Raw genomic sequence first — 14,591 nt, forward strand, 5'->3', positions numbered from 1 at the left:
CGGCCGCAGGGCTCTTCGTTTGCTTAGTGTGGAGGGCGCAAGGTTCTGAAATAAGAGTATCTTGGCCCCTTCGTATAGGGGGTCTTTATGTTCTCTGGCTGCTTTAAGGAACGCTGCAGTATCCACATAAAGCAGCAGATCGCACACCACATCTCTTGGTAGCTCGTTATCTTTCGGTTTTGGTCTAAGCGACCTGTGGATGCGCTCTATACCGATCCCTGCTGCCCTGTCGGCACCTAAAAGACTGGTGGCGATTGCCGCCTCCGGTAGTGCCTCATGGAGTATATGTTCCGGGAGGCCACGCAGACCAAAATTTTTCCTTCTGCTGCGGTTTTCTTGGTCCTCTATGAGGGCGTAAGCGTTATCCAATGATTCTGCGTAGGCAGCGCTGTTATCTCCCAACGTGAGGGCGAAGGTGAGAATGGCCGCTTGTGTATGCTCCAGCTTTTCCACGCGGTGCCCTATGTGCTTGATGTCACTCTTAATTTCAGTGAGGTCTTGTAGCACCGGGGCTATCGCTGACGATAGAGCTTGTTGGAGGAACGGTCGTGAGATGGGCGCCGGATTGTCTGGTCTGAGGAGGCACCATCAGCTCCTTCTGTATCGTGCGCCCGCTCCTGTTCATCTTGTTAGAGCTGGCAGCCAGAGGTCTCTTATTAACCACCTCCGGACCGCCTAACGCAGGATCGCGTTCCGGAGGTGGCAGCCCTGCGCACAGTCATGCATATATGCGTCATCTCGCGAGATGCGAGATTTCCTGTGAACGCGCGCGCTCACAGGAACGGAAGGTAAGAGAGTGGATCTCCAGCCTGCCAGCGGCGATCGTTCGCTGGCAGGCTGGAGATGTGATTTTTTTTTAACCCCTAACAGGTATATTAGACGCTGTTTTGATAACAGCGTCTAATATACCTGCTACCTGGTCCTCTGGTGGTCCCCTTTGTTTGGATCGACCACCAGAGGACACAGGTAGCTCAGTAATATGTTGCACCAAGCACCACTACACTACACCCCCCCCCTGTCACTTATTAACCCCTTATTCATCCTTGATCACCCCATATAGACTCCCTGATCACCCCCCTGTCATTGATTACCCCCCTGTCATTGATCATCCCCCTGTTAAGCTCCATTCAGATGTCCGCATGATTTTTACGGATCCACAGATAGATGGATCGGATCCGCAAAACGCATACGGACGTCTGAATGGAGCATTACAGGGGCGTGATCAATGACTGTGGTGATCACCCCATATAGACTCCCTGATCACCCCCCTGTCATTGATCACCCCCCTGTAAAGCTCCATTCAGATGTCCGCATGATTTTTACGGATCCACTGATAGATGGATCGGATCCGCAAAACACATACAGGCGTCTCCCTGGAGCCTTTCGGGGGGGTGATCACCCCATATAGACTCCCTGATCACCCCCCTGTCATTGATCACCCCCCCTGTCATTGATCACCCCCCCTGTCATTGATCACCCCCCCTGTCAGGCTGCATTCAGATGTCCGTATGATTTTTACGGATCCACAGATACATGGATCGGATCCGCAAAACACATACGGACATCTGAATGGAGCCTTATAGGGGGGTGATCAATGACAGGGGGGTGATCACCCCATATAGACTCCCTGATGTCATTGTAGGCGAAACCTTGGGATCTAGTGATCACCAGTCAGTGTGGTTTAATATAAGAACTGTGAAAGAGTCCCACCACACAAAAACAAAAGTTTTAGATTTTAGAAAAACAGACTTTTCAAAAATGAAATTAGTCATAAATGAGTCCTTATCAGACTGGAACGGATTACATGGAGTCCAGGAGAAATGGGACTACTTAAAAGGTGCATTATTGAAGGCAACAGAAAATTGCATTAGACTCGTCAGTAAAAGCAAAAAAAGGAGGAGACCAATGTGGTACTCAGCAGAAGTGGCCCAAATCATTAAAAATAAAAAGCTAGCATTTTGTAATTATAAAAAAACCCAGAGCAATGAAGATAAGGAAATCTACAAGATTAGGCAGAGAGAGGCCAAGCAAGTTATAAGAACTTCTAAAGCGCAGGCAGAAGAAAAACTAGCTCAGTCTATGAAAAAAGGGGATAAGACATTCTTCAGATATATAAATGAAAAAAGGAAATTAAAACAAGGAATAACTAAATTAAAAACAAAGGACGGAAGGTATGTAGAAGAGAATAAAGGGCTAGCCGACTGCCTTAATGAATACTTCTGTTCAGTTTTTACAAAAGAAAAAGGAGAAGGACCTCCACTAGAAAGAATGACTATTAAATCGTTTGATGCATGTATCTTTACAGAGGAAGATGTTCTAAGTTTGCTGTCTAAGGTGAAGACAGATAAGTCACAGGGGCCTGATGAGATACACCCAAAATTATTAAAAGAGCTTAGTGGTGAGCTGGCAAAACCGTTAACAGATTTATTTAACCAATCATTAGTAACAGGAGTCGTCCCGGAAGATTGGAAATTGGCAAATGTCGTGCCCATTCACAAGAAAGGTAGTAGGGAGGAATCGAGCAACTATAGACCAGTGAGTCTGACATCAATAGTAGGCAAATTAATGGAAACCCTATTAAAGGATAGGATTGTGGAACATCTAAAATCCCATGGATTGCAAGATGAAAAACAACATGGGTTTACTTCAGGGAGATCATGTCAAACAAATCTTATAGATTTTTTTGACTGGGTGAATAAAATAATAGACGGTGGAGGTGCAGTAGACATCGCATATCTAGATTTTAGTAAGGCTTTTGACACTGTCCCACATAGAAGACTTATCAATAAACTGCAGTCATTGAGCATGGACTCCCATATTGTTGAGTGGATTAGGCAGTGGCTGAGTGACAGACAACAGAGGGTTGTAGTCAATGGAGAACATTCAAAACAAGGTAATGTTACCAGTGGGGTTCCACAGGGATCTGTACTGGGACCGATTTTGTTTAATATCTTCATAAGTGATATTGCAAAAGGCCTCGCTGGTAAGGTTTGTCTTTTTGCTGATGACACAAAGATATGTAACAGGGTTGATGTTCCTGGAGGGAAACGCCAAATGGAAAAGGATTTAGGAAAACTAGAAGAATGGTCAGAACTCTGGAAACTGAAATTTAATGTGGATAAGTGCAAGATAATGCACCTGGGGCGTAAAAACCCAAGGGCAGAATATAGAATATTTGACACAGTCCTGACCTCAGTATCTGAGGAAAGGGATTTAGGAGTAATTATTTCAGAAGACTTAATGGTGGGAAGACAATGTAATAGAGCAGCACGAAATGCCAGCAGAATGCTTGGATGTATAGGGAGAGGTATAAGCAGTAGAAAGAGTGAAGTGCTTATGCCGCTGTACAGAACACTGGTGAGACCTCACTTGGAGTATTGTGCGCAGTACTGGAGGCCATATCTCCAGAAGGATATAGATACTCTAGAGAGAGTTCAGAGAAGAGCTACTAAACTAGTACATGGATTGCAGGATAAAACTTACCAGGAAAGGTTAAAGGACCTTAACATGTATAGCTTGGAAGAAAGAAGAGACAGAGGGGATATGATAGAAACTTTTAAATACATAAAGGGAATCAACTCGGTAAAGGAAGAGAGCATATTTAAAAGAAGAAAAACTACCACAAGAGGACACAGTTTTAAATTAGAGGGGCAAAGGTTTAAAAGTAATATAAGGAAGTATTACTTTACTGAGAGAGTAGTGGATGCATGGAATAGCCTTCCTGCAGAAGTGGTAGCTGCAAATACAGTGAAGGGGTTTAAGCATGCATGGGATAGGCATAAGGCCATCCTTCATATAAGATAGGGCCGGGGGCTATCCATAGTATTCAGTATATTGGGCAGACTAGATGGGCCAAATGGTTCTTATCTGCCGACACATTCTATGTTTCTATGTTTCTGATCACCCCCCCGTCATTGATCACCCCTCTGTAAGGCTCCATTCAGACATTTTTTTGGCCCAAGTTAGCAGAAATTATTATTTTTTTCTTACAAAGTCTCATATTCCACTAACTTGTGTCAAAAAATTAAATCTCACATGAACTCCCCATACCCCTCACGGTATCCAAATACGTAAAAATTTTTAGACATTTATATTCCAGACTTCTTCTCACGCTTTAGGGCCCCTAAAATGCCAGGGCAGTATAAATACCCCACATGTGACCCCATTTCGGAAAGAAGACACCCCCAGGTATTCCGTGAGGGGCATATTGAGTCCATGAAAGATTTAAATTTTTGTCCCAAGTTAGCGGAAAGGGAGACTTTGTGAGAAAAAAATAAATAAAATCTATTTCCGCTAACTTGTGCCAAAAAAAAAAAAATTTCTATGAACTCGCCATGCCCCTCATTGAATACCTTGGGGTGTCTTCTTTCCAAAATGGGGTCACATGTGGGGTATTTATACTGCCCTGGCATTTTAGGGGCCCTAAAGCGTGAGAAGAAGTCTGGGATCCAAATGTCTAAAAATGCCCTCATAAAAGGAATGTGGGCCCCTTTGCGCATCTAGGCTGCAAAAAAGTGTCACACATCTGGTATCGCCGTACTCAGGAGAAGTTGGGCAATGTGTTTTGGGTGTCATTTTACATATACCCATGCTGGGTGAGATAAATATCTTGGTCAAATGCCAACTTTGTATAAAAAAATGGGAAAAGTTGTCTTTTGCCGAGATATTTCTCTCACCCAGCATGAGTATATGTAAAAAGACACCCCAAAACACATTGCCCAACTTCTCCTGAATACGGCGATACCACATGTGACACTTTTTTGCAGCCTAGGTGGGCAAAGGGGCCCACATTCCAAAGAGCACCTTTAGGATTTCACAGGGCATTTACCTACTTACAACACATTAGGGCCCCTGGAAAATGCCAGGGCAGTATAACTACCCCACAAGTGACCCCATTTTGGAAAGAAGACACCCCAAGGTATTCCGTGAGGGGCATGGCGAGTTCCTAGAATTTTATATTTTTTGTCACAAGTTAGCGTAAAATTTTTATTTTTATTTATTTATTAATTTTCCTTTACAAAGTCTCATATTCCACTAACTTGTGACAAAAAATAAAAACTTCCATGAACTTACTATGCCCATCACGAAATACCTGGGGGTGTCATCTTTCCAAAATGGGGTCACTTGAGGGGTAGTTATACTGCCCTGGCATTCTAGGGGCCCAAATGTGTGGTAAGAAGTTTGAAATCAAAATGTGTAAAAAATGACCGGTGAAATCTGAAAGGTGCTCTTTGGAATATGGGCCCCTTTGCCCACCTAGGCTGCAAAAAAGTGTCACACATGTGGTATCTCCGTACTCAGGAGAAGTTGGGGAATGTGTTTTGGGGTGTCATTTTACATATACCCATGCTGGGTGAGAGAAATATCTTGGCAAAAGACAACTTTTCCCATTTTTTTATACAAAGTTGGCATTTGACCAAGATATTTATCTCACCCAGCATGGGTATATGTAAAATGACACCCCAAAACACATTCCCCAACTTCTCCTGAATACGGCGATACCACATGTGTGGCACTTTTTTGCAGCCTAGGTGGGCAAAGGGGCCCACATTCCAAAGAGCACCTTTCGGATTTCACCGGTCAATTTTTACAGATTTTGATTTCAAACAACTTACCACACATTTGGGCCCCTAGAATGCCAGGGCAGTATAACTACCCCACAAGTGACCCCATTTTGGAAAGAAGACACCCCAAGGTATTCGCTGATGGGCATAGTGAGTTCATAGAAGTTTTTATTTTTTGTCACAAGTTAGTGGAATATGAGACTTTGTAAGAAAAAAAAAAAAATAATAATAATAATCATTTTCCACTAACTTGGGACAAAAAATAAAAAGTTCTATGAACTCACTATGCCCATCAGCGAATACCTTAGGGTGTCTACTTTCCAAAATGGGGTCATTTGTGGGGTGTTTGTACTGTCTGGGCATTGTAGAACCTCAGGAAACATGACAGGTGCTCAGAAAGTCAGAGCTGCTTCAAAAAGCGGAAATTCACATTTTTGTACCATAGTTTGTAAACGCTATAACTTTTACCCAAACCATTTTTTTTTACCCAAACATTTTTTTTTTTATCAAAGACATGTAGAACAATAAATTTAGAGCAAAATTTATATATGGATGTCGTTTTTTTTGCAAAATTTTACAACTGAAAGTGAAAAATGTCATTTTTTTGCAAAAAAATCATTAAATTTCGATTAATAACAAAAAAAGTAAAAATGTCAGCAGCAATGAAATACCACCAAATGAAAGCTCTATTAGTGAGAAGAAAAGGAGGTAAAATTCATTTGGGTGGTAAGTTGCATGACCGAGCAATAAACGGTGAAAGTAGGGTACGTCAGAAGTGTAAAAAGTGGCCTGGTCTTTCAGGGTGTTTAAGCTATGGGGGCTGAAGTGGTTAAGATACTTCTCCATGTCCTGAGCTCCTCGGACTTGCTTAGGAGGTTCTAGCTTGTCTCTGGGAATACAGCTTCCAGTTTTTCCCATTCTTTGTCTGGTAGCGAAATTTACCAGTTTGCAGGGACACAAGGAGAGGAGCTCTCACATACATCTGACTCGGTAGGCAGTCAGGCTCAACCCATAGTAGTTATATTCTTGTACATTAGGAGGCAGTATTATAGTAGTTATATTCTTGTACATAGGAGTAGTATTATAGTAGTTATATTCTTGTACATAGGAGCAGTATTATTGTAGTTCTATTCTTGTACATAGAATGCAGTATTATAGTAGATCTATTCTTGTACATAGGAGCAGTATTATAGTAGTTATATTCTTGTACATAGGAGGCAGTATTATAGGAGTTATATTCTTGTACATAGGAGGCAGTATTATAGTAGTTATATTCTTGTACATAGGAGGCAGTATTATAGTAGTTCTATTCTTGTACATAGGAGGCAGTATTATAGTAGTTCTATTCTTGTACATGGGAGCAGTATTATAGTAGTTCTATTCTTGTACATGGGAGCAGTATTATAGTAGTTCTATTCTTGTACATGGGAGCAGTATTATAGTAGTTCTATTCTTGTACATGGGAGCAGTATTATAGTAGTTCTATTCTTGTACATGGGAGCAGTATTATAGTAGTTATATTCTTGTACATAGGAGCAGTATTATAGTAGTTCTATTCCTGTACATAGGAGCAGTATTATAGTAGTTCTATTCCTGTACATAGGAGCAGTATTATAGTAGTTATATTCTTGTACATAGGAGGCAGTATTATAGTAGTTATATTATTGTACATAGGAGGCAGTATTATAGTAGTTCTATTCCTGTACATAGGAGCAGTATTATAGTAGTTATATTCCTGTACATAGGAGAAGTATTATAGTAGTTATATTCTTGTACATAGGAGGCAGTATTATAGTAGTTCTATTCCTGTACATAGGAGCAGTATTATAGTAGTTATATTCTTGTACATAGGAGGCAGTATTATAGTAGTTATATTCTTGTACATAGGAGGCAGTATTATAGTAGTTCTATTCTTGTACATAGGAGCAGTATTATAGTAGTTATATTCTTGTACATAGGAGCAGTATTATAGTAGTTATATTCTTGTACATAGGAGGCAGTATTATAGTAGTTATATTCTTGTACATAGGAGGCAGTATTATAGTAGTTATATTCTTGTACATAGGAGCAGTATTATAGTAGTTATATTCTTGTACATAGGAAGCAGTATTATAGTAGTTATATTCTTGTACATAGGGGCAGTATTATAGTAGTTATATTCTTGTACATAGGAGCAGTATTATAGTAGTTATATTCCTGTACATAGGAGCAGTATTATAGTAGTTATATTCATGTACATAGGAGGCAGTATTATAGTAGTTATATTCTTGTACATAGGAGCAGTATTATAGTAGTTATATTCTTGTACATAGGAAGCAGTATTATAGTAGTTATATTCTTGTACATAGGAGGCAGTATTAGAGTAGTTATATTCTTGTATAGGAGCGGTTTTATAGTAGTTATGTTCTTGTACACAGAGGTAGCATCAGCAATCAGTGTCTGGAAGTGCAAAACATTTGTAGAAATTGATGCAATCATTAAAGGATGACAGAGATAATGACTTTCCTTAACTACCATCCAGTCATGGAGCACTATTGTATTTGTCATTTTTGGTCTTACCTCTTTAAGTGTGTCTGTCAGTCGCGGTTCACACTGTGTTTTATGCTGGAAGACAAGGCAGGAGAGCAGAGCAGCAATCTCCTCAGGGTTGAGTGATGACAGTGCCCCATCCAGTACCAGTTCAGTAACCAACAGTTCATGACTGCTAACCTCACAAGCCACGCGTCCCTTCAGCTGCACCGCTCCGCCATCATCTATGTAATGTAAGGTGCGCAAGACCTGGCATCATAGGAGGAAAGAGAGAACGAGCAAAGAGTTACTTGCATGTTCTGCAGAGGACAGGACCTGCTCAACCCTTTACACCCATCTCCTTTCACTTACATTGATTCTTTGCTGGTACTCGGGCAAGAGGCTCAATGATTGGTCAGAAGTCAGAAAGCGGAGACGATCTAGCTCATCCATAACCTGTGATCGCTGCTCCAGACGGAGATACTAAAAAAAGACAAAATGGATGGAGTCATGAGAACAAAATAACCACGGGGGAGACGATATTGTGTAAGTGTCAATGATGACATCACCTGGGACGTAAAACGAGGGCTGTTGGGGCAGCTGAATTCTCTCAAGGCTCCTTCCAGTCTCTTAATTCTGGTGACGGCCTCCACCACCTCCAGCTCCTTTAACTGCAGATCATTTACAGGACACAGTGGCGTTAGTGCTCCAGGGGGCAGGTCCGCCAGTCGAGACAGCTCCTGCGTCACACCCGACACTGCAGGGCCCGGAGGGTCATTTCTGGTAATGTATGAAAATGTGATGTTGGCCAATAAAATGGAGGAAAGTTTCTAGAATTGTAGACGTGTGTGGGATGGTGACTCTGGGGTCAGTTACCTGAAGCGAGGGGTTTGGCTCCTGGTGACATCAGCCAAAACTTTGTCGGCTTGAACCCTTAAAGTCTTAATAGTTATCGTGAGAATTTCTGAGGGGCGGAGTTTCAGAAGCTTGCAGTCACATGGTCCTAGAGTGGGAGGGGCATAAAGTTAACGCTCTTTTAATATACATAATATTCAAGCAATCATACAACTAAGGCTACTTTCACACTAGCGTTCGGGGTTCCGCTTGTGAGTTCCGTTTGAAGGCTCTGCAAATGTCTGCATTATAGGAGCGGATCCGTCTGTGCAGACACCAGACGGATCCGCTCTGAACACAAGTGTGAAAGTAGCCTTAGGCTACTTTCACACTAGCGTTGTTAGAATCCGGCAGGCAGTATGCAAACTGATATCCTTTTTTTTCGGACCGTTTTTTTCCCTTGTACAGTATTTGACCGTATTCTTTCCGGCCAAAATCCCGGAACAATACCACACTTGCCGGATCTTCTTAATGTATTAATGCCGAATCTGGTACAAGGCTTTCCGGAAATTGCCATGTCGCCGGATCTGGTTTTACGGTCTGCGTATGCGCCGGGATATAGGAGGAGCTGGTTTTGCTTTTGATCTTTGAAAAAAATGTAAATACCGGATCAGTTATTCTGGATGAGACGGATCCGGTATTTAAACTTTTTCAAAGATCAAAAGCGAAACCAGCTCCTCCTATATTCCGGCGCATGCGCAGACTGGAAAACCAGATCCGGCGACGTGGCAATTTCCGGAACGCTTGGTACCGGATCCGGCATTAATACATCTCTATGGAAATTAATGCCGGATCCGGCAAGTGTGGTATTGTTCCGGGATTTTGGCCGGAAAGAATACTGCAGCATGCTGCGGTATTTTGTCCGGTCAAATACCGTACAAGGGACGGAACAGAAGACGTCCTGATGCACACTGAACGAACTGCTTTCCATTCAGAATGCATTGGGACAAAAACAGAAGTTTTTTTTTCCGGTATTGAGACCTTTTACCGGATTTCAATACCGTAAAAGAATAACGCTAGTGTGAAAGTACCCCAAGGAGCGGGTTCACGATTTGTCAGAACTTCAGGAAGGCCACAAAAATACAAAGGTCAAAGGGTCATTTACTATGCTGAAATATTTAGTTGCCCCACTATGATCACACAGGTGTAAAAAATGGTGAATGAGACAGGCGTATAAAAAGGTCTAAGGGTCCATTCACACGTCCACATGAATGGATCGCATCCGTTCTGCAACTTTGCAGAACGGGTGCGGACCCATTCATTTCAATGGGGCCGCAAACGATGCTGACAAAACACTGTGTGCTGTCCGCATCCGTAGTTCCGTGGCCCTGCAAAAAAGATAGAGCATGTCCAATTGTTGTCCGCAGCCACGGAAAAGAATAGGCATTTCTATCCTAGTGCCGGCCATGTGCAATTTGCGGACCGCAAAAACACTTGCGGATATGTGAATGGAACCTGTCTTACATTCATAACTGGCGCTGGAAGTGCCAAAGTTATGGAGAGGCCGGCGCCTCTTCATAACTCTGGTGGATCCATTGCCAGTTTAGGGCTTTAAACGCCGGTCTTAATAAACGTGCCCCATATTGTCCACACTTTTCATAGACTTTCACTTCTTCTTACCCTCAGGTCGGAAGACTTTGCCCATTAAAAGATCATCTGGACATGGAACCGTCTTGCTCTCCTTCTCCCCTCGTTCGGTAGAGGCCATTTTATCACCTTGCTTCTTCTCACACAGCACCAGTGTGGTGTAGGCCCTATTGGTGGCATCTGAAGACACCTGAAGGACAGAAGACAACGACTGCAGAACTCTAGACAAGTCCCTAGGTCTATAGTGAGCTCTGGCTTTAATCCTACCTGCAGGATCACTCCAGGCACCCAAGGGTGATACTCGGTACTGATTATGATGATCCGTCCCACACTTAGACACTTCATGCCATTCATGGATTCGACCACCTTTTTCTGGATGAGACATTTATGGAACATAGGATAGTGTGTGCATAAGATCTTCAAGATATCTTCTGAAAGGAATCCTCTGGGCAACAATGACATATTGCGTTATGCCTAGATCAGGACCTGACGGGGGCGGACCATGATACCCTCTCCATACTAAATGTTTGCTACCAATCAGTAGGTTTATAGAAGGCAGGAAAGTCTATTTTGTGGGACTTGTGCAGATGCTTAGAATGATCATAAGATGATGGAGATGAATATGTACGATCATAGGGGCCCCTGGGAGTCAGTAGAATGACGGGGCCCTTCATTGTCTCTCTGGCCAAAGTACGAATGGGTGCGACTGTGCCTAATCAGATAAGCTCGTTCACATTGATGTGGCAGAGCTGCAGTACCAGCCATAACCACACCCTTGCGTATGGTGCTGTGACTGGATAAACAAGGGGGTCTGCGCTTTTGTTTTTGTGATTGGTGGGGTCCTCGTGGATCATTCATCGATATCACTATCTAATACAGGATTATGTACGGTGTCATAGTGTCCACCAGAGTACATGGATATTCAGGATGCCACAAGACATATTACCTGCAGCATCTCCCTGGTGCAGATGAGTTCTTGCACTGTCACAAAATAGTCATAAAGGTCTGCAAGGTCCCCGATGCATTCAATTTCCCCCATGTCGCCCAAAGTCTTGGTGAGAACTTTTATTCGCTCTTCATGGGCCTGTAAAATAAACACGGTTACTAAAGGGGTACTCCGTTGTGGACAATCCCTACTTATTAGAAGGGTGTCTCGACAATAAGTTGATCACAAAGCTGTAATCTGCGAGAAAATCTGTTTTACAGTCTTCAAATTCCCTGCAGCGCCACCACAGGGAGAAATGAGGCATTACACCGTGTCCACTGAAATCAATGGGTTGTTTGGGTAATGCCAGACAGAAGGCTGCTACCCAGATGCACAAGATATTTCACATGGTAATCCGGCATGGGACTATTTTCCCAGACCAAAGTTTACCGTATATATAACCAGTTCACACATCCACACAGCAGGGGGCCCGATGCAGACCACCAGAAGAGCTCACCTTGCTATCTTTTTGGGTTCGAGCTTCGGCAAAACTCCTCTTCATCATATCCTCTACTCTCAAAGCCTCAACGCGGAGGAGGTTCAGGATCATGGAGTACGTGAGACGGAACTGGGACTGCAGCTGCGTGGGCTTCCCCTGGACAGGAGGAGAGAATAAAAAAAATTAGAAGGAGGGGGTGAAAACTGTTCTGTTGGGAAAGACACAATAGGCTTAAGCCCTCAATGGGTAAATCCCAAGTGGGCAGGTATAGGATATCCCCAGGATATGCCATACTTATCTGGAACTGGCATCTATCTCGAGACCGGGGGTCCCCCGACCCCATCAGACTGCTGCTGTGGATAGAGAGGCAGCTGTATTTACTTCTATGGGAGTTCAGAAAGTAGCCGAGTAAGCACACTCGAGATAGGACCCACACCTCTAGGACCATAGCTTTTTTTAAATTTTCTGTCGACAGCTGTTTGCGGCTTTTTTTTTTTTTTTTTTTGCAGGACAAGCTGACAACACTATTTACGGTAGTTTCATATTCACTTTTTGCAATACTTTTGTATTGCAGGGTAATATTGCCCATAGGTGTAAACCTGTCAGAAATATAGGTATATAGTGGCTCACCCTTCTGATTACCAGGGTAGGTGCTCTAACTAAGATGTGGTTCACCCTAACCACACAAGAAATTGTAACGATATAGAATAAATTATAGTGAGCACTCAATATCTGTTGCTATATATCAGGACCAATATATTACAACTCATTTATTAAATCATAAAATTATGCCTACAGTAAAATAGAGATGGACAGTATATAAAATATAAGATATAAGTAAATCGGTCTATTATAAATATAAAATATTGCAGTATTGTTGTATAATAATATCTGCTGTATATCACTAAAAGCAATTAAAAGTTAGCATGTATCCTTATAAACACTGAAACTAACGTACAGAGTCTCAATTGTATATCGCGTTATTGAGGAGGATAGTTCAAAGTCTTGTGCGGTATATCTGTGAGTGTATATTCAGTAGTACTCACTATTTGAAGTCCGGCTTGTGTATAAAACTGTCCGTGGTGGCGTCCCACCACAGGTCAGTGCACTCACCCGGTTTCCTTTTAGCAATATGGGATATCCCGATGCTCAGTATCCGCGGTGTCGTTACGGTACTTTAAGAGACCTGCTCCCAGATAGCTGCCATGCGTCCCACGTGTAGCTGGCGTCCTGCGCTTTTGCCGGCACTTCACGTAATCAGGGCGCCGGGAAAATCTTTGCCTGTTAGTTGGTTCAAGGCTCCTTATGGTGAGTCAGGGGTAATCTCAATCACCGTATATGCGGTTATGTCCGTAACTGCGCGTGCTGATCAGCTCCGGTATGTTAAGGTGTCTTGTCCACTATAAGGGTCCCATCCGCTATACGCGTTTCGAGGTCTCTGACCTCTTTCTCAGTAGGATATACCGCACAAGACTTTGAACTATCCTCCTCAATAACGCGATATACAATTGAGACTCTGTACGTTAGTTTCAGTGTTTATAAGGATACATGCTAACTTTTAATTGCTTTTAGTGATATACAGCAGATATTATTATACAACAATACTGCGATATTTTATATTTATAATAGACCGATTTACTTATATCTTATATTTTATATACTGTCCATCTCTATTTTACTGTATGCATAATTTTATGATTTAATAAATGAGTTGTAATATATTGGTCCTGATATATAGCAACAGATATTGAGTGCTCACTATAATTTATTCTATATCGTAAACCTGTCAGAGCCTGATAGGCGCACACAGATGGCAGACCTAGAGGACTGCGGTGAACATGGTAACCCATTAGCGTCCTGAGACTGCATCATGGGGGTGCTGATGGGGTGACATCCCTCAGTCTAACCACTTAGATAACCATAACTCCGGCTGTTCCAGCTGACACCTGTTGGGAGGACGCGGCTCCTGTGCATGCACCATCCCAATGCTGTACATTCACAGTGCTCATGCACATGACTGTATTTTTGGTTTGCATTGTTTTTGCAAAAAATGGGGAGAGCACACCCAAGCTATCTACCAACACAGCAGCGTCCAAGTGCTTCCGGCAGCCGTACTTCACATAATGAGCCCTAGCAAGGCACAACAGGCGGCTGACCGTCTCAAAGAGTTTGCCCGGCAAGAGACCCAACATGGCGCCGCCGCCTCCTCCTCCTCCTCTTCCCCACGTGCACCGCAAACCAGAGGTCAGTCCGCGCGCCAATCGCATGCTGAGGCCGAAGGGGAGCCTGAACTTACCTTGCAATCCTCCCACAGCCAGCTGATGGCGGCTATAATGGGGTGCCAATCGTCCCTCACAGGCAAGATAGAGGAGGTCAGAGTAGACCTCGGTCTCCTGCGTCACGATGTGCAGCAGTTGAGGGAGCGGGTACGGCACACGGAAGAGAGAGTATCCGAACTAGAAGACCTCGCCAGGCCCCTGTCGTCCAGAGTGGCAGCTGTTAAAAGCTCGGTGGAATTGTGGTGGCAAAAAGGACCAATCCGGCTTCATTCCGGGTCGGTCTACCTCCGGTAATATTAGAAGGGCCCAGATTATCTCGCAACTTGGCTATGCAG

The 14,591-nt window shown here is 43.1% G+C and overlaps 1 protein-coding gene across 3 annotated transcripts in view; it reads right to left on the bottom strand.

Annotated features, from left to right (window-relative positions):
- The window catches only part of SKIV2L (Ski2 like RNA helicase), a 49,252-nt gene that overhangs the window by 11,028 nt on the left and 23,633 nt on the right, over positions 1-14,591 (bottom strand). For all 3 annotated transcript variants that reach the window (XM_040405451.1, XM_040405450.1, XM_040405449.1), the window contains exons 21-28: positions 11,996-12,133; positions 11,500-11,637; positions 10,821-10,925; positions 10,587-10,743; positions 8,949-9,075; positions 8,642-8,852; positions 8,445-8,555; positions 8,124-8,342 (exon numbers count right to left, since the gene is read on the bottom strand). In XM_040405451.1, the coding sequence (XP_040261385.1) occupies positions 8,124-8,342; positions 8,445-8,555; positions 8,642-8,852; positions 8,949-9,075; positions 10,587-10,743; positions 10,821-10,925; positions 11,500-11,637; positions 11,996-12,133 (1,206 nt within the window). The remainder of the gene's footprint in view (positions 1-8,123; positions 8,343-8,444; positions 8,556-8,641; positions 8,853-8,948; positions 9,076-10,586; positions 10,744-10,820; positions 10,926-11,499; positions 11,638-11,995; positions 12,134-14,591) is intronic.

The sequence above is a fragment of the Bufo bufo genome, chromosome 8 (genome assembly GCF_905171765.1).
Source record: "Bufo bufo chromosome 8, aBufBuf1.1, whole genome shotgun sequence".
Lineage (NCBI taxonomy): Eukaryota > Metazoa > Chordata > Amphibia > Anura > Bufonidae > Bufo > Bufo bufo.